Source organism: Lithobates pipiens, unplaced genomic scaffold, assembly GCF_037356315.1.
Source record: "Lithobates pipiens isolate NorthernLeopardFrog02 unplaced genomic scaffold, aLitPip1_a1.2 Scaffold_13, whole genome shotgun sequence".
In the NCBI taxonomy this organism is placed as follows: domain Eukaryota; kingdom Metazoa; phylum Chordata; class Amphibia; order Anura; family Ranidae; genus Lithobates; species Lithobates pipiens.
Window position 1 is genome coordinate 411,944,846 of NW_027507718.1, and position 24,469 is coordinate 411,969,314.

General features: G+C 42.1%; 1 protein-coding gene across 1 annotated transcript in view; it reads left to right on the forward strand.

The window, feature by feature from the left end:
* CNGA1 (cyclic nucleotide gated channel subunit alpha 1) overlaps positions 1 to 24,469 on the forward strand; it is a 108,739-nt gene that overhangs the window by 71,817 nt on the left and 12,453 nt on the right. The window contains exons 5-8 of the mRNA XM_077477530.1: positions 10,016 to 10,051; positions 14,174 to 14,371; positions 14,700 to 14,807; positions 20,979 to 21,085. Coding sequence (XP_077333656.1) covers positions 10,016 to 10,051; positions 14,174 to 14,371; positions 14,700 to 14,807; positions 20,979 to 21,085 — 449 coding nt within the window. The remainder of the gene's footprint in view (positions 1 to 10,015; positions 10,052 to 14,173; positions 14,372 to 14,699; positions 14,808 to 20,978; positions 21,086 to 24,469) is intronic.

The window sequence follows — 24,469 nt, forward strand, 5'->3', positions numbered from 1 at the left end:
AGTTCGATTGCAAATTGGGCAAGCTCTGCCCAGAGGTCAAGCCTGCCCACCCAGTAGTCCAGGGGTTCATCACTCCTCAGAGCGTCCACATCGGCCGTTAACCCGATGTAGTCGGACACCTGACGGTCTAGGCGTTCCCTGATGCTGGATCCGGATGACACCTGTCGATGGATCGGCTGAAAGAATGACCTCATATCCGAAGTCACCAACACATCTTAAAAACAGGCCTCTTCTTGCAGGCGCTGTTGGATTGGTACCCGCAACTCCTTCTCTGGGAGTGGGAATTGCTCCTCTGCCAGCGCACGCAAAAGCAGAATGCAGCATTTCTCGAAGCAAGGCCTGGAAGTGCTGCATTCTGACAGCCCTCTGTGACGGCGGTAACATTTCCACCATTTTGTGTTTGTACCGGGGGTCTAAGTACGTTGCCACCCAGTACTGGTCCTTGACCCTTATGCTTTTTATACGGGGGTCCCTATTAAAACACTGGAGCATGAAGGCCCCCATTTGCACTAAAGTGGAAGCGGTGTGGTGGCCTGGCTCCTGCTCATCATCCAGGATAATGTCGTCCTCTTCATTCTCCTCTCCCCATCCATGCACAACAGGGATCCCAGAAAGGTTTAAAGCATGCTCTTCTTGCTCCTCCTCATCCGCTCCGGCACCATCCTCCTCTGACTCATCTTCAGACTCCTGTTGTTCACTTGTCTCAGATAGAGTAGCCCCCCCTGGGAATTCATCCAGCATTGCGACTTCCTCATCTTCCCGCTCCTGCTCCTCCACAGCTTGATCAATGACACGACGCAATGCACGCTCCATAAAGAAGGCATAAGGTACCATGTCACTGATGGCGCCATGGCTGCGTCTGACCTGTTTGGTGATCTCCTCAAATGGGCACAGAAGTCTGCATGAGTTGCGCATGAGCAGCCACTGGCGCGGTGAAAAAAACCCCAGCTCTCCAGAACCGGTTCTGCCGCAGAGTTCATACAGGTAGACGTTAACTGCACGTTTCTGCTGGAGCAGCCTATCAAGCATATAGAAGGTTGAGTTCCATCGCGTCGGGCAATCGCAAATAAGACGTCTGACCGGCAGATTGTGTCGCCGCTGAATGTCAGCAAGGCGAGCCATGGCCGTGTAAGATCTTCTGAAATGGGCCGAGATTTTCCTTGCCTGCCGCAAGATGTCCTGGACCCCAGGGTATTTGACAACGAATCGCTGCACGGCCAAGTTTAAGACGTGTGCCATGCATGGCACGTATGTGATTTTGCCCTGTTTCAATGCGCTAAGCAGATTGGCACCGTTGTCACACACCACTTTACCAACTGTCAAATTGAGCGGTGTTAGCCACTGATCTGCCTGTGAACGCAAAGCTGAAAGGAGTGCCGGGCCAGTGTGGCTCTTGGCTTCCAGGCACAACAGACGCAGCACGGCATGGCAACGTCTCACCTGGCATGTCGAATAGATTCTGGGGAGCTTGGGTGCGGCGCAGCGGAAGAGACGCTAGCAGCGGAAAAGGAGGAGTCAGCTGAGGAGGAGAGGGAGGAGGATGGAGTAGGAGGAGAAGAAGAGTCAGCCCTGCATGCAATCCGTGGCGGTAAAACCAAATCTACACGGGTGCCATGGGTTACATGCTTGACGGCCGTCAGAAGGTTCACCCAGTGGGCAGTAAAAGTGATATACCTTCCCTGCCCGTGTTTGCTAGACCACGTGTCTGTGGTCAGATGTATCTTGGCACCGACACTGTGTGCCAGAGATACATTCACTTGCCGCTGGCCATATAGCTTCTCTGAGAAATACTTCCTTCCTGGGACCTTCCATTGTGGTATTCCAATGGCCACAAATTTGCGAAAGGCCTCCGAGTCCACCAGTTAATATGGCAGTAGTTGGCGGGCTATGAGTTCTGACAAGCCAGCCGTCAACTGTTGGGCAAGAGGGTTATCCGTCATCATTTTTTTACGCTCGAACATTAGGCCCACGGAAGCCTGCCTTTTTGCAGAAAAACGTGAGCTTGGCGTGATGGAAGGTGGAGTGGAGGACAATTGTGAGGAGAGAGGAGAAGGAGAAGTAGAAGACGAGGCTGGACGGTGAGAGCCTGCAGTGTGGCTTTGTGTGTTCCGTTGCTCCCACTCGGCTCGGTGATGGCTGCTCATGTGCCTTCTTAAGGCGGTCGTCCCTAGGTGAGTGTTGGGCTTACCGCGACGAATGCGTTGACTGCAAAGATTGCAGATGGCAACGCTATTGTCAGCAGCGGACACGTTAAAAAAAGCCCACACTGCGGAGCCATGTGCCGGTGTCCTGGGAGCGCTAGATGTGACCGTACATGGTCGATGACTTGCTCCTGATACATTTGCAGTCTGCTTTGTCCCTCCTGTGCAATGTAAGTTATTCCTGCTTCTCCTCCCTATCTGCTGGTTCATATCTCCCTCTGAACTCCCCTCCTCTTCCTCTCTTGTGGGCACCCACGTGACATCACTAGACACGTCATCATCAACGTCACCTTCCCCACCGCTATAAGTAGAGATCTCGGAGTAGGCAGCAACACCGGGGACCAGCCTCCTCCTTGGGCTGATCTGGGTACTGTCGTCAGACTGCTGAGTAGCGGTTGTTGCTGCCTCCTCTTCCTGATCCAATTCCAAGAGTGGCTGCGCATCAGAAATGTCTTGATATGGATCGGAAAATAATTCCTGTGACTCAAGCGGAAGGTATGTGGTGGTGGTGGTGGTGGTGGTGTTGTTGGTGGTAGTGTCTTTGGGGGTGCACATAGCAGAGAGTGAAGAAGAGGGTGCAGTTTCGAGAGGATGAGGAGGGTGCAGAAGAGTAAGGCTGAGCGAGCCACTCAACCAAGTCTGGTGCGTCCTTTAAAGTAATTGAACGCACCTTCTGCAACTTCCCACTTTGGCTCAAACCTGTTGCTCCTGCCCTACCCCTACCACCCCTGCGGAAGGGCCTGCCTCTTCCTCTGCCTGTCATTTTTTAAATGACCCTGTGACAAAACTCTCAGTCCCTATACCGATGAAGGACTGCTGAAGTATAGGGCAGCGGTCAGCAGTAGTGCACCTCAACCCTATGTATTGTGGACCGATACCAGTCCTTATAGAATGGCAGACTGTACCTCACTCAACCCTATGTACTGTAGTACCCTATACCTTACCAGTCCTTATAAGGACCTTTGTGGACCAAGTAAGTTGTGTGTGAGTGATTAGCAGACTGTACGTCAGTCCCTATACCGATGAAGGACTGCTGCAGTATAGGGCAGCGGTCAGCAGTAGTGCACCTCAACCCTATGTATTGTGGACCGATACCAGTCCTTATAGAATGGCAGACTATACCTCACTCAACCCTATGTACTGTAGTACCCTATACCTTACCAGTCCTTATAAGGACCTTTGTGGACCAAGTAAGTTGTGTGTGAGTGATTAGCAGACTGTACGTCAGTCCCTATACCGATGAAGGACTGCTGCAGTATAGGGCAGCGGTCAGCAGTAGTGCACCTCAACCCTATGTATTGTGGACCGATACCAGTTCTTATAGAATGGCAGACTGTACCTCACTCAACCCTATGTACTGTAGTACCCTATACCTTACCAGTCCTTATAAGGACCTTTGTGGACCAAGTAGGTTGTGTGTGAGTGATTAGCAGACTGTACGGCAGTCCCTATACCGATGAAGGACTGCTGCAGTATAGGGCAGCGGTCAGCAGTAGTGCACCTCAACCCTATGTATTGTGGACCGATAGCAGTCCTTATAGAATGGCAGACTGTACCTCACTCAACCCTATGTACTGTAGTACCCTATACCTTACCAGTCCTTATAAGGACCTTTGTGGACCAAGTAGGTTGTGTATGAGTGATTAGCAGACTGTACGTCAGTCCCTATACCGATGAAGGACTGCTGCAGTATAGGGCAGCGGTCAGCAGTAGTGCACCTCAACCCTATGTATTGTGGACTAGACATGTGCATTCGTTTTCGTCCGAATGCATTTTCGTCCGAATTTCAGCTATTTTCGTTTTCGTTTTGACAAACGATAACGAAAGCACAAAATACGAAAAACAAAAGATCCGACATAAATAAATGCTTTATTTTCGTTTTCATTGTTACAACAGTTCGATATAGAATAGGAGATTCGACATGACTCTGACAATAACAATCTGTCTATAGAACCTGTGGTCGAATGTGCCTAACCTTACCTCTAAGTCCAAGATTATATAGAGAAAATATTCGACAGAGAAAAAAGATTTGACAGAGAGAAAAGATTCTGCAAGTTACTGTCCTAAAAAGTGTTTGGGGACCCGGGTCCTGCCCCAGGGGACATGTATCAATGCAAAAAAAAGTTTTAAAAATGGCCGTTTTTTCCGGAGCAGTTATTTTAATAATGATTAAAGTGAAACAATAAAAGTGTAATATTCCTTTAAATTTCTTAGCTGGGGGGTATCTATAGTATGCCTGTGAAGGGGCTCATGTTTCTGGTGCTTAGAACTGTCCCTGCACAAAGTGTCATTTATGCAGGAAAAAAAGTCCTTTAAAATCACTCGCAGCTATTATGAATTGTCGGCTCCCGTAATACAGAGAACACTCATTAAAAGTCATTGATAAAAAAAATAAAAAAATAAATAAAAAAAAAAGCGTGGGGGTCCCCCAAATTCAATTACCAGGCCCTTCAGGTCTGGTATGGATATTAAAGGGAACCCTGCCTCAAATTTAAGAAAAAATTTGACGTGGGGTTCCCCCTAAATATCCATAACCAGACCCTTCAGGTCTGGTATGGATATTAAGGGGAACCCCGCGTCAAATTTTAAAAAAAATTAACGTGGGGTTCCCCCTAAAAATCCATACCAGACCCTTTATCCGAGCACGCAACCTGGCAGGCCGCAGGAAAAGAGGGGGGGACGAGAGCGTCCTGAACCGTACCAGGCCACATGCCTTCAACATTGGGAGGATGCTTTGGGGGTCTGTGACCCCTCAAAGCACCTTGTCCCCATGTTGATGAGGACAAGGGCCTCATCCCCACAACCGTGGCCGGTGGTTGTGGAGGTCTGCGGGCGGGGGGCTTATCAGAATCTGGAAGCCCCCTTTAACAAGGGGACCCCCAGATCCCGCCCCCCCCCTGTTTGAAATGGTAAGGGGGTACAAAAGTACCCCTACCATTTCACAAAGAAAGTGTAAAAAAATGGTTAAATAAAACAAATACACTTTTGAAAAATTCCTTTATTAAAAATAAAAAAATAAAAAAAAGATTCCAGCGGCGGTAATCCACTCTTGCTATCCAGCGACGGACGGTCATCTCTCCAGCGATGGCTCATCTCATCCAGCGCAGCGAATACATCCTTCTTCTGTCTCCGTGGAGGAGACACTGCAGGCATTCCGGCGGTCTGACGTTTCTTATATACGGAGGGCGGGGCCACCCGTCACCTGACCCCGCCCCCCTCTGACGCAAGGGGAAACCGGGGTTCCCTGTGACGTATGGGTGACCCCGCACCCCTCTGATGTAACACAGGCAGGTTTCCGTTACATCAGAGGGGGGCGGGGTCACCCATACGTCACGAGGAACCCCGGGTTTCCCCTTGCGTCAGAGGGGGCGGGGTCAGGTGACGGGTGGCCCCGCCCTCCGTATATAAGAAACGTCAGGCCGCCGGAATGCCTGCAGTGTCTCCTCCACAGAGACAGAAGAAGGATGGATACGCTGCGCTGGATGAGATGAGCCATCGCTGGAGAGATGACCGTCCGTCGCTGGATAGCAAGAGTGGATTACCGCCGCTGGAATCTTTTTTTTATTTTTTATTTTTAATAAAGGAATTTTTCAAAAGTGTGTTTGTTTTATTTAACCATTTTTTACACTTTCTTTGTGAAATGGTAGGGGTACTTTTGTACCCCCTTACCATTTCAAACAGGGGGGGGGCGGGATCTGGGGGTCCCCTTGTTAAAGGGGGCTTCCAGATTCTGATAAGCCCCCCGCCCGCAGACCTCCACAACCACCGGCCACGGTTGTGGGGATGAGGCCCTTGTCCTCATCAACATGGGGACAAGGTGCTTTGAGGGGTCACAGACCCCCAAAGCATCCTCCCAATGTTGAGGGCATGTGGCCTGGTACGGTTCAGGAGGGAGGGGGGCCGCTCTCTCGTCCCCCCCTCTTTTCCTGCGGCCTGCCAGGTTGCGTGCTCGGATAAAGGGTCTGGTATGGATTTTTAGGGGGAACCCCACGTCAATTTTTTTTTTAATTTGACGCGGGGTTCCCCTTAATATCCATACCAGACCTGAAGGGTCTGGTTATGGATATTTAGGGGGAACCCCACGTCAAATTTTTTCTTAAATTTGAGGCAGGGTTCCCCTTAATATCCATACCAGACCTGAAGGGCCTGGTAATTGAATTTGGGGGACCCCCACGCTTTTTTTTAAATTTATTTATTTATTTTTTTATCAATGACTTTCAATGAGTGTTCTCTGTATTACGGGAGCCGACAATTCATAATAGCTGCGAGTGATTTTAAAGGACTTTTTTTCCTGCATAAATGACACTTTGTGCAGGGACCGTTCTAAGCACCAGAAACATGAGCCCCTTCACAGGCATACTATAGACAACCCCCCCCCCCCTACGAAATTTAAAGGAATATTACACTTTTATTGTTTCACTTTAATCATTATTAAAATCACTGCTCCCGAAAAAACGGCGTTTTTAAAACTTTTTTTTGCATTGATACATGTCCCCTGGGGCAGGACCCGGGTCCCCAAACACTTTTTAGGACAGTAACTTGCAAATTAGCCTTTAAAATTAGCACTTTATATTTTGAACGTTGGAGTCCCATAGACTTTAATAGGGTTCTAAAGTATGCTATATACTAGCTCAGTCGAATCTTCTTTATACATTCGACAGACACCATAAGCCTTCAAAGACAGATTCGACTGTAATTCATGTGGATTTTCGGACGAATGCAATTTTTGAACGAAAAACGAAATAAATAAAAACGAATTTCGGGAGTAACTAAATAAATTAAGTTTTCGGACGAAAACGAAATTCCGAAACAAAATATTTTACTCTGCACATGTCTATTGTGGACCGATACCAGTCCTTATGGAATGGCAGACTGTACCTCACTCAACCCTAAGTACTGTAGCACCCTAGACAGACCAAGTTACCAGTCCTTATAAGGAGCTTTGTGGAACAAGTGGGTTGTGAATGATTAGCAGACTGCAGCAGAAGGGCAGCAGTCAAGTATAATATTCTGTCTATATTTGGAAGAAAGAATATTATACGTGTACAAGCCTATTACCATACCACTGATACCAGTCCTGAAAAGAACCTTTGTGGAACTAATAGTAACAGCTACTGATTAAACTGACCCTCACTGCCTCACACACTGCTTCCTGCCTGTCCTTATATATACTGACAAAACAGAGGCTACTGGAACAATAATTGAAATAGCACTTTTGTGGACCTGATAGTAACAGCTAATGACTAAACTGGCTGTCCCTGCAGCACACACCGTCCTGTCCCTTTCTCTAAACTGACAAATGACACTCAGGCTGCTGCAACAATCACTAGCACAGCACTGCCTATCCTGAACTACACCTAACACCTATACCAGTCCTGAAAAGAACTTTTGTGTACCAAATAGCTAGCGATTTGGGTCACTGTAATCTCTCCCTGCTCCACACAGCAACCTCTCCCTATAGTGACAGAAGAAAGAATGTAAAATGGCCACCGGATCGGGTGTATTTATAAGTTAGGGGAAATGTCCAAGTGTCCATGTGCTGTAATGTCTCAATTGGCTGTCCTGTACCCCATGATGGATGTGTCATCATAGGTCAAAGTTCTTTTACACAGTAAACACGGAAGTCCGCCGCGCGAACGGCGCCAATAGTCCGCCGAACAGGCAGACCGCGAACAGCCGAAATTCGCCGCAAAACGACCGCCGGGCAAACCGTTCGGCCATCACTAGTCCTTGGCCACCAACAGAAAAGCAACGATCAGCTGAACCTATTTTCAAATGTGCAATCATCTATAAAGACAATGAGTAAATAAAATAGTTTATAAGAGAAAGAGAGCAATCAATCCAAAATGATGGAAAACAATAGCTCTAACAATTATTCATTTTTATTTTGGCAAATGTTTTTGGTTGTATGGCTGCTCTGCATTACCATGCTAATTAGGATATGGTAGACCAAATAAAGGTAGTTAAAGTGGTTGTAAACCCTTACAACACACTCTGACCTACAGGTAAGCCTAGATTAAGGCTTACCTGTAGGTCCAAGAAATATCTCCTAAACCTACACGGTTTAGGAGATATTTGCCGAAAGACAGGCACCGCTGTCTATGGCGCATGTGCCGTAGACAGTGGCGCGCAGGCGCAGCGAGCGCGGCACCTGTCAACGGTGATATGCCGCGCATGGCAGCTTCCGTGCGCATGCGTGGGAGTGACATCATCGCGGCTTCGCCAAATGACAGCGGCGGAGCAGCGAGACCCACCGAGAAGATGGATGCGCCTGACTACAGGGGACAGCGGTGACATCGCTGGCTCCTGTGTCAGGTAAGTGACACATAATGGACTACTATGCGATGCATAGAGTCCATTATGCTTTACCTTTGCAGGGAATGAAAGAGGAAGTAAACTCATCAGGGTTTACTTCCTCTTTAAAGCATATGTCAGGGCAAAATACTATAAAACATATTTGCAGTACAAGAACATTACTCCATAGTTAATCCCTTTAAAGATAGTTCAAGTACAGAAAAATACCCCTTGATGTGTCAGAATTTTACTCAGTGTAGGAGTTCTGTTGTAGGAGGATAACATGCAGACATTTTGTGGAGTGGTGCTGGCCCTGCCCAGTTTTTGCTAAACTTCTAAAATCCTCCCACTTTCAGATCTTTTTAACACGGACATTAATCATTCTGTAGTCCTGGAATAAGAACTAGGAGGGCTAACTACTCTCCTTGAGATAACAAAGGAAGTGTACACAGGAACCAGGACAGCTCTGTTCTTACTGAACAGACATAACCACGTATTTTCTGTGATAGATTTACCAGGTCAGGAGGGAACAAATCTGAGATGTTTAATTTTAGGGTTTACATACACTATAAGTCACAATGACATAGCACATCTATAGAAGAAGTGCATACTTAGGCTGGCCATACATGGCCGGTTCAGCAGAAAGACTTGAACCATTAATGGGCAGGCTGAATGTACCAAGTTGATAGATCAACTTGGGTACAACCAGATTGCCGGATTCTATTACGATTACTGCTAACTGCTGCTATAGCTGCTAGCAATATTCACTGTCTTCTCCCAGTGGGGGCGGCTACCCCCACTCATCAGGAGCAGGCAATTGCTCAGCTTGAGGGAATCCCCAGTTAGCACTGTCTGTGTTGATAGGAGAATCATGCAAATTTATTTCCTGCAACGTGTGGTTGCAGGGAAGAAATTTGCACGGTATAATGCCTGCCTTACAGGTAGATTGGTGATGAATGTGTGCTTGTCCAGAGCACAGATGGGATGGGAACTCATGCTCCAAAATGGACATTTCTGTACAGAAGAGGGCTGGCTTACCCCTACAAATAAGCCAATCTGCAGAGCAAATTCTGACCAGATTCCTCACTCATCAACTAGAGAAGCTCATATAATTACATTTTTTAAATTTCTGCTGTACATGCATATTTTAATACACGATAAATCAGAAATTCCCCTTCCAAATTTCTTCACATTCTCTATGATGATGATCAATAGACATGTCCTGGATGCAATGCAGGTAATACTGATCAACAAAAAATAAGGTCTAGTCTAGAGTAGGTGTCATATACACTAGAATAATAGCTGTAGTCCTTATTGGAGGAGTGTGTGTGTATCACTATGAATTTCGAGCATAAAAGCACTTAGAAAACACATTTCTAAAAAGCTTGCAAAAATGTGTAATTTTTGTATGATTAAGTATTGCATTCATGCTTTTGTTTATGTGCATATAATGTTTAAAATATGAGATTCCACTGTTCCATCAAAGACAGAGAATTCTTACAACTCTTAATATTTTTCAGAGAGGAAAAAAAGAAAAAGAAAAAAGAAAAAAAGAGGTATGTATAAAAAATATTTGGATGTGTCCAAGTTGTCATCAGAAAGAATAGTTCTTCTGGCATACAAAAGTATAAGAAAAGAATATCTGTTCTGTATACATGTGTATAACCAAACAATTTGAACCAGTAAAAATGTGAACGTTTGAAGTGCTTTACCTACCTATGTACATTTTCTGCATGTCTGTTCATCTAGTCTTAAGTTTTGCTACCTGCCACTAGCTATAAAGCCGGGATGGGGGGTTTGGGGGGTAACATTGATATTCTGTGCTCATGTGTCATTTCACCTTCCCAAGCCTCCTCCACCATGGTGATTCCTCCTGTGACCTCCACTCATATAATCCTGCCTTATGAAAACACTGCTCAATGCATTACACTAGAGCCTGATTGTCAAGCAATACATACTTCTTACTCAATTCTTGTATTCCGGGATTACAAAAAAAAGAATAAAAAGACAGATGTTAGGTAATTAATCATCAGAGAAACCTTTACTTTATAAGAACAATCCCTTACATTTTGTGTTTCTTCAAGACTGGCCATACATTATACAATTTTCTTATTCAATTTCTGTTAGATTTACCTTCACCTATGTAGTGGGGGAGGGGGGGGGGGTCTATCTGATTTCATACAAATTGAAAGGGTTTAGGTTTGATCTCATATTATATGGTTTTAATAAATTTAAAGGAAAGTTGAACAAGAAAATTGTATAGCGTATGGCGACTTGGCGAGCCTCACAATATAGAAATAAACACAACAATAAAGACAACAACATATACTGTATAAAAATATCAATAAGAGGGAGGCGTTTGAGACTTTAATCACTTCAACTCCGAAGGATTTGGCTGGCCAAAGGCCAGAGCACTTTTTGCGATTCGGCACTGCGTCGCTTTAACTGACAACTGCACAGTCATGCAACGTGGCTCCCAAACAAAATTGACGTTTTCTTTGGGTGGTATTTGATCACCTCTGCAGTTTTTATTTTTTGCGCTATAAACAAAAAAAGAGGAAAATTTTTGAAAAAAAGCAATATTTTTTACTTTTTGCAATAATAAATATCCCCCAAAAATATATAAACCTGTTTTTTTCCCTCAGTTTAGGCCGATATGTATTCTTCTACATATTTTTGGTAAAAAAAAAAAATCACAATAAGTGTTTATTGATTGGTTTGCGCAAAAGTTATAGCATTTTTATAAATTTTTGTTTTACTAGTAAAATCGGACAATTTTGACACATTTTTGGGACCATTCACATTTATACAGCGATCATTGCGATTAAAAATGCACTGATTACTGTGTAAATGTGACATGCAGTGAAGGAGTTAACACTAGGCGGCGCTGTAGGGATTAAGTGTGTCCTAGGGAGTGATTCTAACTGTGGGGAAGGGGGGCTGTGTGTGACACAACACTGATCACCGCTCCCGATTACAGGGAACAGTGATCAGTGACAGTGTGAATAGGCAGAATGGGGAAATGCTTGTTTACATTTCCCCATTCTTCCTCTCTGTGAGACGATCGCGGGTATCCCCACGGACATCAAGGCTATCCAAGCCCTGCGACATCATGTAATATAACGAGATTGTAATAATGTACCTCCATCCCCGATACAGGTAAATAGGAAAGGAATGTAGGACTTTAAATGAGGCAATTAACTTGTGGAGGTAGAATGGTTGTTAAACATTGTTTATTTGTGATAATAGTATGAAACAAGTAACAAAAGTATTTTCATATATATACATGCACATGGTATGAACATGATGGATACCTATGTTTCAGCTTGACAACACATGAGAAGTATTGAATATTGATAAAAAGGTATAAATACAAATATGTCATAGAGACGGCATTTGGCAATAAGGTGAAAAATATCAATCTTTAGCATGATCAATTGTGAATATAATACAAGATATTTCCTATTAACAGGCATTGATACACCATATGCAACAGAGCTGCTGTAGAAACAAGAAAAGATACACATAAATAGTTACATAGTACTCAATGTATATACTGTATAAAGGAGAGCACACAGACGGGGTTATTTACACTGAAAGTGCACTTGGAAGTGCAGTCTCTCTAAATCTAAGGGGTAGATCTGAAATGAGTGGAAGCTCTGCTGATTTTATCATCCAATCATGTGCAAGCTAAAATGCTGTTTTTTATTTTCCTTGTATGTCCCCATCGAATCTACAGCGACTTTACTTCCAAGTGTACTTGCAGTGCAAAGTGGATTTTCCTTTAGTAAATAACCTCCAGAGAGTGGTTTAATTAAAGAGTAACAAATTGGCTTACACTTTGGGAGTAAGATAAAATGCTATCATAAAATAAAAATAAAGCAAAAAGAGGGAAGTAGCAGGACATTTCTTTCATATACCCTATTTATACATTCGTTAGCAGCAATGTACTGTAAGTTGTTAATGCCGAATAGCAAACGGGTAAACTGTCTATGTGCATGAGGCCAAAGTGTGTATATTCTAGATGTTAATTCAATAAACACATCTAGTGTGGGTGTCAAGATACAGTCATTGTGCAATTCTATAAAGTGCCGCCTCCAAACAATACTTCCAATATCAGTGATGGGGTGCTAGAATGGGATTTCTCAGCCACTAATTCCAAATTTTTACAAATGTCAAATTTGTGTGCTCTGCCTCCTCACTGGTATGTCTGCCTTTTTAGATATAGTATCAATTTCACCTTTTCCACCCAGTAACGCAGTGTAGTGGGATGGGATGGGGGACAACCAAAGATGTTCAATCGTTTTTCCAGCCAGATACTGAGATTGTGTTTCCTAAAATGCCCAGTAATGGGTATGGAGAGAATTGTATGCCAATGGCACAGTTACAGTTAATAGCATCAAACATGTCCTGCCAATATCTTACAAATTTGGACCCTTCCAGAACATGTACAATAAATCTTCCTGTCCAGTGGTAGAACGGGGACAGAGTGGGAATTTGATGTGTCCAATATACTCTTTGTATTAACTTGCACAACAGCGAGGCGGTTGCAGTGTTTGTAGCAAGTAGCATATCATATATATATGAGAATGTAGACCTCTCTTACTGTACATTTGTGCTATCAGTGACACCAACTCCACTTTATGCATGTTTAGATCCACGTGTCTTCCTTGGCAACTGAGAGTATGACAAAGCTGTAAGTGTCCAAAGAACATATGTTTTGGTAGGGAATATTCAGTTTTACAATGTTCAGAAATGTTGGAGGGATCATTTGAGTATGTCAATAGCATAAAGCTGGTGCAGGTGGGTAACTCCTGTCTTTTTTTATAGTTAAGATCCTTCCAAAGAAATCAAACCTGGTAAATAGGTATTATTCCATAACAGGTTGGGTTGTTAACCACTTGCCTACCAGGTATGAACACCCCTTCCTGCCCAAGACATTTTTCAGCTTTCAGCGCTGTCAAACTTTGAATGAAAATTGCGCAGTCATGCAACGCTGTACCCAAATTAAATCAAAATCATTTTTTTCCCCACAAGTAGAACTTTTGGTAAAAAAAATTCCAATAAAAAATTCCAATAAGCGTATATTGATTGGTTACAAAATAGTGGATAGATTTATAGCATTTTTATTATTATTTGCCCATTGAAAGTGAAAGTAAAAGAAAATCCCAAGTTTTGGGTTGTTCCCAGCAAAGTAATAGAGAGGAAATCTTCCAATGGGGTCACGAGTTCTGGTGACCCAAGGAATTTTGTTAATCTGCAGGGATTTCTTCTCACTTCCTGTTTGGCTATGGCACAGGAAGTGAAGGGAAATCTCCACAATGAGTCACAGCTGGCAAAAAAAAAAAAATCTAACACAGGTTATAACCCTCCCTCGCTCTATCCAAAACGAAAAAAAAAGTTTTGCCTATAGGTCTACTTTAATTTAAACCAGGAAATACCGCACCTGGCCACTAAATAATAATTTATTTTTTTGCCTTTTATTTGCACAAAACGATTGTACATGTACCTTCACTGAATGTATTTTTTACATTACCACAGGAATTTTAAGAAAACAACACCATCATAGGAACACTTCGATTAGCCATAGTTTATTGTCCTGTGAATAAACATGCATTACTCCAGTTGGAAAGAAAAAGCTGACATTCTTCTTTCTTTCCTTTTAATTCCTGTAACAGTAAATCTGAGCCCAAAAAGGAAAAGAAAAAGGACAAAGAAAAGAAGAAAGATAAAGAAAAAGGTGCAAAAGACAAAAAGGAAAAAGAAAATAAAGATAATGGAAAAGAAAAGGATAAAAAAGAACCTGAGAAGGAGAAAGAAAAGACTGATAAAGACAAAGATAAAGATAAGGATAAAGACAAAGACAAAAAAGACCAGTAAGTTCTAAGTCACTTTGAAAATGCTAACGTATATTACCTCCCCATCTTCATAATAGAGACTTTAAAGACAATCTATGAAAAGCAATAATTTCTCTTTGGTATTCTGAATTCTGAATATGAATGTTTTTTTGTTTTTTGTTTTTAGTATGTTGATAAGGGGGAGGGAGCAACCAGAGAAAGTTTAATATAAGCAGATTAAACATCAGTTTTAAAGTTAATTAAATTGTTTGATTTAACTAAATATGTGCCACTTTCCTGTTTGCTCACTGGAGATCAGAAGATGTTTGGAAGTTTAATGGATGTACCAATTCTCTTTTTTCTCCAGGCCAAAGAAAGAAATCTATGTTATTGACCCATCAGGGAATGCTTATTACAATTGGCTATTTTGCATTACAATGCCAGTAATGTACAACTGGACCATGATTATTGCAAGGTGACCTTCTATTTTGCTATTCAATCCTTTCTACTCAATGCTGAGAAAATTGTTTCAATGTCTGTTATCGGAAATCCTGAGTTTATCTACAAAGCACATTTACTATCAAAATCATTTTCTCAAAATGTTTTTGTATCAGTCAGGATTTGCAAATAATCTGTGAACTCTGCTATTTACTCTTAAAACACTGGGCAGATACATAAAGAATAGTACATCTTTACGTTCACCCTGCAGATTGTGACCCCTCACTACACACTTACCCCCAGGGGCAGAAAATATGAGTATACCCCACATGTTTAAGTTATTTTTAAAAACCTTATTGCTGCACTACGAAGTAGGTTCTTAAACCCTAGGGCACAATTGTCCTGGCCATTGACCCATATCTAAGCAATTGAGCTATTTTTTAATGAAAAATCGCCATAAAAAGCTTCCCTTATCCTTTATTAATATGACATTTTTATTTTATTTTTTCTGTAGTCACTAGCAGGCAATAATGGGATGTCATCTGTACAAATCAAATTCTACAGAGTAAACATAAGAGTAAATAGTTATTAAAGACGTGGTAAACCTTCTTACCTCCACCTTGTGTTTTTCACCTGCATAAGATGTGCACTGATCATGCAGGTTCATGGTGACATTTGTTGGCCTGTTTGTACTGCCTATAGTAGAATAAATCTTCACATTCCTGTGCCAGCAGTTTCTGTTTGTATTGAAACATGAGGCATGCGGCATGGCGCTGTAAAGGTTAATGCATGACCTCTGTTTGTAGTGGGAGAAGTGATACTGTGAAGAAACCGCATATCCCACAATACCTGGGTCTCTCAGTCTAGTGCTCGTGCAGGTGAGAGCTTGCTAACAGTAATTATATCTGACACAGACACAAACATACAGAGCATTCGCAGATACAGAGAGCTCACTCATGCAGCTAGATCACATATGCCAAACACAAGGCCCAGGGGGCCATGTGGCCCTCACACCTTTCCTGCAGCTACGTCACTCCCCATCTCTGTCCCCACCTTGTCTTAGCATTTGGCAGCAGAGCAGAGGACAGAACTTCCCCACCAGATTCTGCGCTTCTCGGTGCAGTCGCATGGTAGGGGGCTTTTGACATCTCATGGGGTGGAGTGCTCTGGACAACTAGTCTTACAGATACAACCAGCCTTTTCAGGGACACCATAATTCCCTTTGAGGGCCCACAATGAAATTGAGTTTGACTCCCCTGAGCTAGATGATGTGTTCTATTACATTAGCACTCCACACATTTCTGATGCAAAACCGAGAGGGTGGCAAGGCATGCATTGGACACTGTGTGTGGGGCCGGTCCTACCACTAGGCAAACTAGGCAGCCACCTAGTGCGCACTGCTGCCTAGGGTGCCCAGCACCTGGTGTTCCTACTTTCTTCTCTCTGCAGCAAGCAACTAAGTCTCAGCATCAGCAGGCAGCCGCCGCTCCATGCTCACATAATGTCAGAGGCGCAGTGGCAGCGGAGGACTGTCCCTAAGAGCCAATTCTTGAGGGTAAAAAGGAATTGTACCGAGACTGACAGTTTTTTAACACAAGCAGTGATCCTATCTAAGTGCTTTTTGAATAAGGGCTACGATGACCAGTTGTTGAAGTCTGCCCTTGAATGAATGAATGACTTGTATAGCGCTACCTATACGAACTGAATCGCCTCAGGGCGCTTTTCTTGCCACCAGTGTCCATCTGCAGCTATTTTTGCAGTCCTTTAACCTGTAGAGTCCTGACACACTTACAACATTGACATACACATACACATATTATGGCCAATTTCTTTGGACGGGGTCTAATTAACCTACCAGCATGTCTTTGGAGTGTGGGAGGAAACCGGAGCGCCCGGAGGAAACCCATGCAGGCACAGGGAGAACATGCAAACTCCAGGCAGATAGTGTCGTGGTCGGGATTTGAACCAGCAACCCTATTGCTGCTAGGTGAAAGTGCTAACCACTACACCACTGTGAGGTTGGTGCCACTAATAGAGAGGATCTGCTAAAAGTAAAGGCCAAGATTCCTTCCAACGATCTGTCAGGATTTGTTCCATTTATTACGACCTACTCAGTACAACATAGTAACATTAAGAGGTTGAGTAACAAACATTGGCACATTTTGAATAACGATCCTGTGTTGAACACTGTTTTACCAGCTAGGCCCCGGGTAGTGTATAGAGGTGCCCCTTCCCTCAGAGACAGGTTGGCACCCAATATATTAGATCCTCCTGTTTTGAAGAAAGGTTTCTTTGAAAATTTGACTGGGTATTATCAGTGTCGTAGGTGTCGGGTCTGTTCTCTCAGTGGTTGTTCCCAAAGATGGACTCACACTTTTGTTTCTTTTAGTACATCACGTGTATTCACCATAAAACCCTTTATCACATGCGCCACTGAAGGGGTTGTTTACTTACTCCAGTTCCCATGTGGGCTACAATACATGGGGAGAACTAAACGACCCCTTTATGTACAGTTAAATGATCATATCACCAATATTATGAATTGTTTTCCCAAACATTCTGTATCCAGACATTATCTCGAACATCATAATAAAAATCCAGCCAAAACTATCTTCTTAGGGATAGATAAATTTAGCCTACCTGGAGGGGTGGTTCTCTTGTCAGGGGCATATCGAGATTGGAGATGTCCTGGATCTATCGGTTAAAGTGTTACACCCCCTATGGACTCAACGTAGACGTAGATGTCAACATATTTATTGACAACTCCTGAGACTGGGTTGGTCACTTTGGGATTTGGGTCGGGCATTGGGATCATTGAATGATCATCCAGGAGACATGGTATGTGGGAGGGTCTTTTGGTATATGATATTAGATGCAATAATTCTGTGAACTCGTTGTGAGTTGGTCGTTAATAAAGAAAAAACATTTTTGGGTAAATTTTTTTTTTGGTATAAATTAGTCCTTTGACATCTTTTTGGTTAATTTATCTGGAATTATTTTTATTTTTGATCATTTTTATTTTTATATTTATTTTTATTTGTATTTGTATTTGTAGTTTTATTTTTATTTTTATTTATATTTCTATTTTATTTTTATTTTTCATTTTTTAATTTTTTTAATTTTTTTAATTTTTTAAATTTTTTTATCCTTTTCATTTTTTTCATCTTTTTATTCATTTTTTTCATTCATTTTTTTCATTTTTATTTTTTTTAATTTTTTCATTTTTTTATTTTACTTTATTTCATATTATATTATATTTATATTTTTTCATAAACAATTTCTCATATTTATTCATATATTTTTTAATATATCTTTCATCTACTTTCGTTAGCATTTTATTATAAAGAAAATCTATCTGGTCTCTTTTTTCCTTTGAGCTAATCCAGTTATCTGTATATTTTTTTGAAAAGGATATTTGTATCCATCTCCTTTGTTTGTTAGTATTATTTTTTAGGTTTTTTGTCCTTTTTACCAATTTTTATTATTATCAATAATTATAGATTTAATTTATATCTAAAAAATTTATTTTTATTTAATAGGTCCAGATGCTAATGCAAACTTTTCATTTTTTGCCAGTAGCTGTGCCCTTTTTTGATATGGTAGCTGTGTTTAGGTGTGTTTATCATGGTGTTTCTTCCAACTCAGAACGAGGCTTGGTTGTAAATGCTGTTACACTTCCAGTTTCATTACTTACAATGAGGCTTGGTTTTATTATTGTCTCTATTTAAACGTGATGCGTCAGCGCGTCGCCCACCCCCCAGATGACGTCACCGTATGACGAAACGCGCGTCGGGTGATCTAGACGTGCTGATGCAACTACGCTGACCTTGTGAGCGAACGGGCGCTCGCATTCGTCGGCTGGCATTCATGCTTTTTTACTGATATGTTTGTGAGTATATTTTGTTTTTTTAAATAAAGTTATCTGCCTGTTTTACGCTATGGGAGGCTTTCTTTGTGTTTTTCGAGTTATCATCTAAACTACTGCCTGCTTATATGAAAATCTCCATGACCTTTTTGGAAGTATCTCTGCTATAGGAGTCAGGATTGGTGCAGTTTGGGTGATATGATTAGTGAGCGTTTACATACTGCTATCTGGTAAGCGTGCATTCTCATTGATGATTCACGGTTTTTGGCTTAGTGAAGGTGGATCGCACAGTTGATTGGCACCCCCTTAAAGAGATATTCCTTCATTACAAAGACTTTGTTTGGACTCTTTCTCATTGGTTGTGGGTTTATTGGTTCACCTTTTTTTTGTATATTATTTCCTTATTTATTTAATTAATTTGTCACTGGGTTTTTATTTAATTTATTTATAATCAATTAATCACTGTATTTATTTATTGTATATATATAATTGTAATTTAATCACTATATTTATTATAATCATATTTATTTATTATTTATTTTTGAGTATTTTTATTTAATTTATTCAATCATTATTTATTCATATATAAATACACAATTTTGATTGTATATGAATTTTTTTAGATGTATTGTGGTTTACTAATTTGATATTAGTTGACTTCACTTATTTAATTGTAATTATTAGATTTTTTCACTTTTTGCCCATAAATAGTGATATTATCAGTGGGTTATATATAGTGGGGTAGGTAGCGCAGCCACATTTATTTTTATATGAGCGGAGGACTGTGTCTGTGTCCCGACTCAAGAATGAATGGAAGCAAGCAATCATTTATTGATGGGCACTGTTAGACTGCATTCATGGGCACTGGTGAGGCTGCCTTTGATGGACACTGGTGAGGCTGCATTTGATGGGCGCTGGTGAGGCTGTCTTTGATGGGCTCTGGTGAGGCTGAAATTAATGAGTGCTGGTGGGCTGCATTTGATGGGTGTTTCATTAAAAAGGTGGGGTATACATGGACAGGGCAAAGAGGTGAAGTTGGGTGGAGCCGGGGGGGGGGGGCAAAATGAGGTTTCGCCTTGGGTGTCAAAATCCTTGCACCAGCCCTCCTTGTGTCCCAAAAAAGAAAGTTGTCTTGTCCCCTTGGCGCATAGAGACCAGCTACCTGAAGCAATACATGGACACTACAAACTGCAGCCAACACATGTGAGACCATCATTACAAGGTAAGGCAAAGCAACAGCACAGGGAATATACACTACTACCTAGTTATCACAATGAAAACATTTAAAATTAATTGTACAATGCCAAGGTAAACCTGAACTTCTATGCGTCACAGGTTTGTTTACCATGTTATACGCATGTTAAAAACCCGCACCTTGAAACTCATGACTGGAAAAAAACAAAAAATACCTGCCTTTTTGCCCACTATAATCAGCTTCTCACATTCCTATTTTTAAAGCATTCTCTGCCTGGCTATTTAAGGGGGTACCCCAAAACAACTGTATGCAGCAGCACCGAGTGCAGCTGCAGTGATCCCCACCTCGGCCTGTAGGTTTCATTGAATGCTACAACCAGCCATTTGAGTGTTCTTGTAGGCTGTTTTTTCTAAATGCTGTCCAAAGGATCTCAAGAACACAAGATCCTTCTGAAATTCTTTTCACTGGGCTCAGCGAAAGAGCTAAGGGTATGCTCACAGTGGCACTGCTGCATGTGGCTCGGACTGAACCTTATATGCATTTTCTCTTCCATGATTCCACTTGACTCCTCTCTTCTTTACCCCTCCTTCTTCCTTGAGTCCATGGAATTTGCGATTGGGGACCTTATCTTGTCTATTTTCTCCCCACCATTATGCTGAATTGGCTATCCCTGAATGTTCAGGGTATGAACTGCCCTCAAAAGAGAGTGAAGGTCTTCAAATATCTCAAGAAGCAGCAGATAGATGTAGTTTGTCTGCAAGAGACCCATTTTTCACCCTCCTGCCCCAAAATATTTTGATGCCCAGTATCCTCAGGTTTTTTTGGTTAATGGCCCAACTAAACAAAGTTTAGAGGAGTGCTCATAATCTTTTGCAAATCTGTTCCCTTCAGTTGCACTAAACAGATAGCAGATCCAAATCCAGCTTTGCGTTTGAGACAGGCCTGGTTAATTGTCTTATCGTTAAAATACATCCTCTTGAAGCATAGTCCTTTTGTTTAGTATACGGGTGTTCAGTAGCAATCTGTATGATATAATTACAGCCCCAGTTATGTTGACTTTTAACCTATAATGCACTAGTATGAAATGCTGTAGTATCACATTATAGAGTATTCAAGTATTAAAAATTAATTTATTATTTTTCTTGCAGGGCATGTTTTGATGAACTTCAGCAAGACTATTTGGAAGTATGGTTTGTGGTAGACTACCTGTCTGATTTTATCTACATAGCAGACATGTTTGTAAGAACAAGAACAGGTATGTTTGTATGTAAATCTATGAAGCACAGTACTTAAAGTTCACAATGTAGCACATTTTTACATATTTTTAGCAGGAAAAGTGTGTCATATTAATGTGTATGTAAACCCACCAACTATTTTTCAGTATGTCAACATGACTGAGACTTCCTTTACACTTGCTTCAAAATGTGGAATTTTGCATGCTTTTTTAAAGCACTCTGAATGTCAATCAAAGCACCTCTCACTAATTAAAATGGTTACCTTACAATCCTGTTTACACTGTTGTGTTTGCTTTGCTTTTCTTCAAAACTTATACCCCATGTCACTTTCTTGGTGCTTCAAAGTGTCTCCAAAGTCTCCATAGAAGTTTATCACAATGCTCACTAACATCACCTGTAACATTTAGGCCCCTTTTCACACAGGTGCCTCAGTTTAACAGATTCGCTCCACTGATCCCAGCTGAGCGGGCGGACGACGGGTTCGTCTCTGCTCACAGTGCAGAGCAGAAACGGACAGAGTCCCACTCTTTTCTATGGGAAAATTGGATGAAAACCGACAGCCAGTCTGTTTTCATCTGATCCGCCAGGTGGATGGGAAATAGGACCTCCATCTGTCTGGACAGGATCAGATCGGATAGCGGTGGCGGTCAACAGACATCTGCCTCTCTATAGGGGTGAATAAATGATCTGATCAGGTTTGCCTGAAAAACTGACAGGCGGACCTGATCAGACGGCCAGTTTGAAAGGGACCTTAAGGGGCATTTATTCAGAGTTAGCTTTGCTTTGTTTTGAAGATAAAACAAAAATCATATAGGATATCTTTGCGAAAACATATAAATTACAAATGAGCAGCCGTTTAAGCAATCTGTGAGACTAGATGCAAGAATTGTGAAAAATAAATGAAGCAGCGCTAAAAAATGTAACGCAATATTGTGAAAACACAAAAAGACATCAATATAATGACATCAAACGTATTAGGTGAAAAAATGTGTATAAAGAAATCACACCAAATATGTAAATAAGTGTCCATAAGAGCCCATTCACTAAAAAGGAAAATTATATATGAAACAAGAAAGTCCAAACTAAACAAATGATCCATGATTCATTTGCTCCACCGGTGTCCCCGCAATCACAATTCGTAGTGATTCCACCACCAGGTGACACCAAGTATTAAAACCTCTTACCAGATCCTGTGGACCATCGTATAGTATGGTCAAATGCGCATGTTACATCTCCTTATGAAGGGAAACTCCAAAGCACCAAATGTGATCCAGTCATGGTTGGTTCATCAAAATAAAAATAAAAAGCATATATGCCCATAGAGTAACCCATAAAAAAACATTTATTAAATAAATAAATAAAGTAAAACTTACAAAGGGAATCACACTAAGCAAATCTTTGGGCAAAAGGTTTAAAAAACTTGCATATAGCAATAAAAACTGATACAATTGATCTCCCAAAAAGCAGCAGGCTGTGTGGCTGCACCGGCCTCTCCCGCTGGTCAATAAGCGTGCGTGAGGATGAAGCGTGGCTTAGTGTAATCCCCTTTGAAAGTTTTACTATAGGCTACACTATGGTTGTATATGCATTTTACTTTTATTTTCCATCCTACTGAACAACCAACTCTGACTGGATCACGTTTGGCGCTTTGGAGCTTCCCTTTATAAGGAGATGTAACACGCGCATTTGAGCATACTATATGAGGGTGCACAGGATCCAGTAAGAGGCTTTAATACTTGGTGTCATCTGGTGGGGGGAGCACTACGAATTGTGATTGCAGGGATACCTGGTGGAGAAAATTAATCATGGATGATTTGTTTCCTTTTTACTTTCTTGTTTCTCATATATTTTTCCTTTTTAACCCTTGTGAATGGGATCATATGGACATTTATTTACATATTTGATGTGATTTCTTTATATAAATGTTTTCACCTATAAAGGTTGATCTCATTAGATTGGTTTATTTTTGTGTTTTCACAATGACATCAAACTTATTAGGTGAAAAATGTGTCCTGCTTACGGGTTGTCGAAAAGAGAGTGGTCCGTGTGTTTGTGTACGATTTGTAGTACCTGATGCCAGTAGGGACAAATCTTTGGACAGTCCCAGAAAATGTGAAATAACATGCCAGTGTGGATGCCACAATGCTAACATAATGGGCTGTGTCCAGGGAAAAGGGCCGCTAACACAGAAGGGGCCAATACCAACGTGTTAAGATTTTGTAAGAGGTCTCCTGGTATTTGCTACAAAGATGAAGATTTGTGAGCAAAAAATAATATTCGGCTCTTCTGATCATCCGAGAATGAGGTATTTAGTTCTCTTTCCTATTTGAGCAAATATGGTGGGTCATGCTGAGAGGAGGCTGCAAGTAAGATACCATGAGAACCAGACAGAGATTTCCGAATTGACCCCTCTCCCAAACAAAGTTCTTCAAATGAGGTGGGTTGTCTTCGAAACCTGGAATGATCTGGAAGGGAGCGGAGGAAGTAGGTCAACTGCAACAATTTCCATTGGCCCAGTGCTGAACAGTTAAAGGAACTAAACAGTTCCGATGGACAGACCCATCCAGATGGACCAAGGAAAGAAGAAGCTCTGATTAGGTTCAGATCATGCTGGAGTTGGAAGGCTCGATCTGTCAGACCTGGAATGAAGTCGGGGTGGCCGATGATAGAAGTCAGTGATGAGGGGAAGCTAGAAATTGTTGCCAATTTGTAGTATCTAGAGAGTTCTATCAGGGTGGCTTCAATCAGAGAGTGGGGAGGTGCTACTCAAGAGTGTTGGACTCCTTTCCATTGAAGGCTGGATAGGGAGGCAGCATTCCTGTTCCAAAGACACCCAAAGTTTGTAAGAGGTATGTCTAAACAAATCAACCACTCTGGCCCTATGTCCCACTGTACAGTATAAGGCAGGGTCAGGGAGATCAACACCACTTCTGAGCTTGGATCTTTGTAAGAGTGCTTGTTTGAGGCGGGAAGGTTTACCTTGCAAAATATATTGGATAAAGGCCAGAAGCGTAACTAGAAACCTCAGGGCCCCGATGCAAGAAATCAGGAAGGGCCCCCCCCCCCCCGAAAAGCATGATTTTGATACTATATTTTTTTCCACTGTAGAACAAAGTAAAACATTTCTGTGCAGCCTGTGTCCCGAGTGAAACCTGTGTCACCAGTGCAGTGGTGGTACTGGAGGGGGGTGGCAGTGGTACTGGAGGGGGATGGTGGTCCTGGAGGTGGGTGGCGGTGGTGGTCCTGGAGAGGGGTGGCAGTGGTACTGGAGGTGGTGGCAGTGGTACTGGAGGAGGGTGGTGGTGGTGGTACTGGAGGGGGGCTGATGGTGGTACTGGAGGTGGGTGGCGGTGGTGGTACTGAAGGTGGTAGTGGTCCTGGAGAGGGGTGGCGGTGGTACCGGA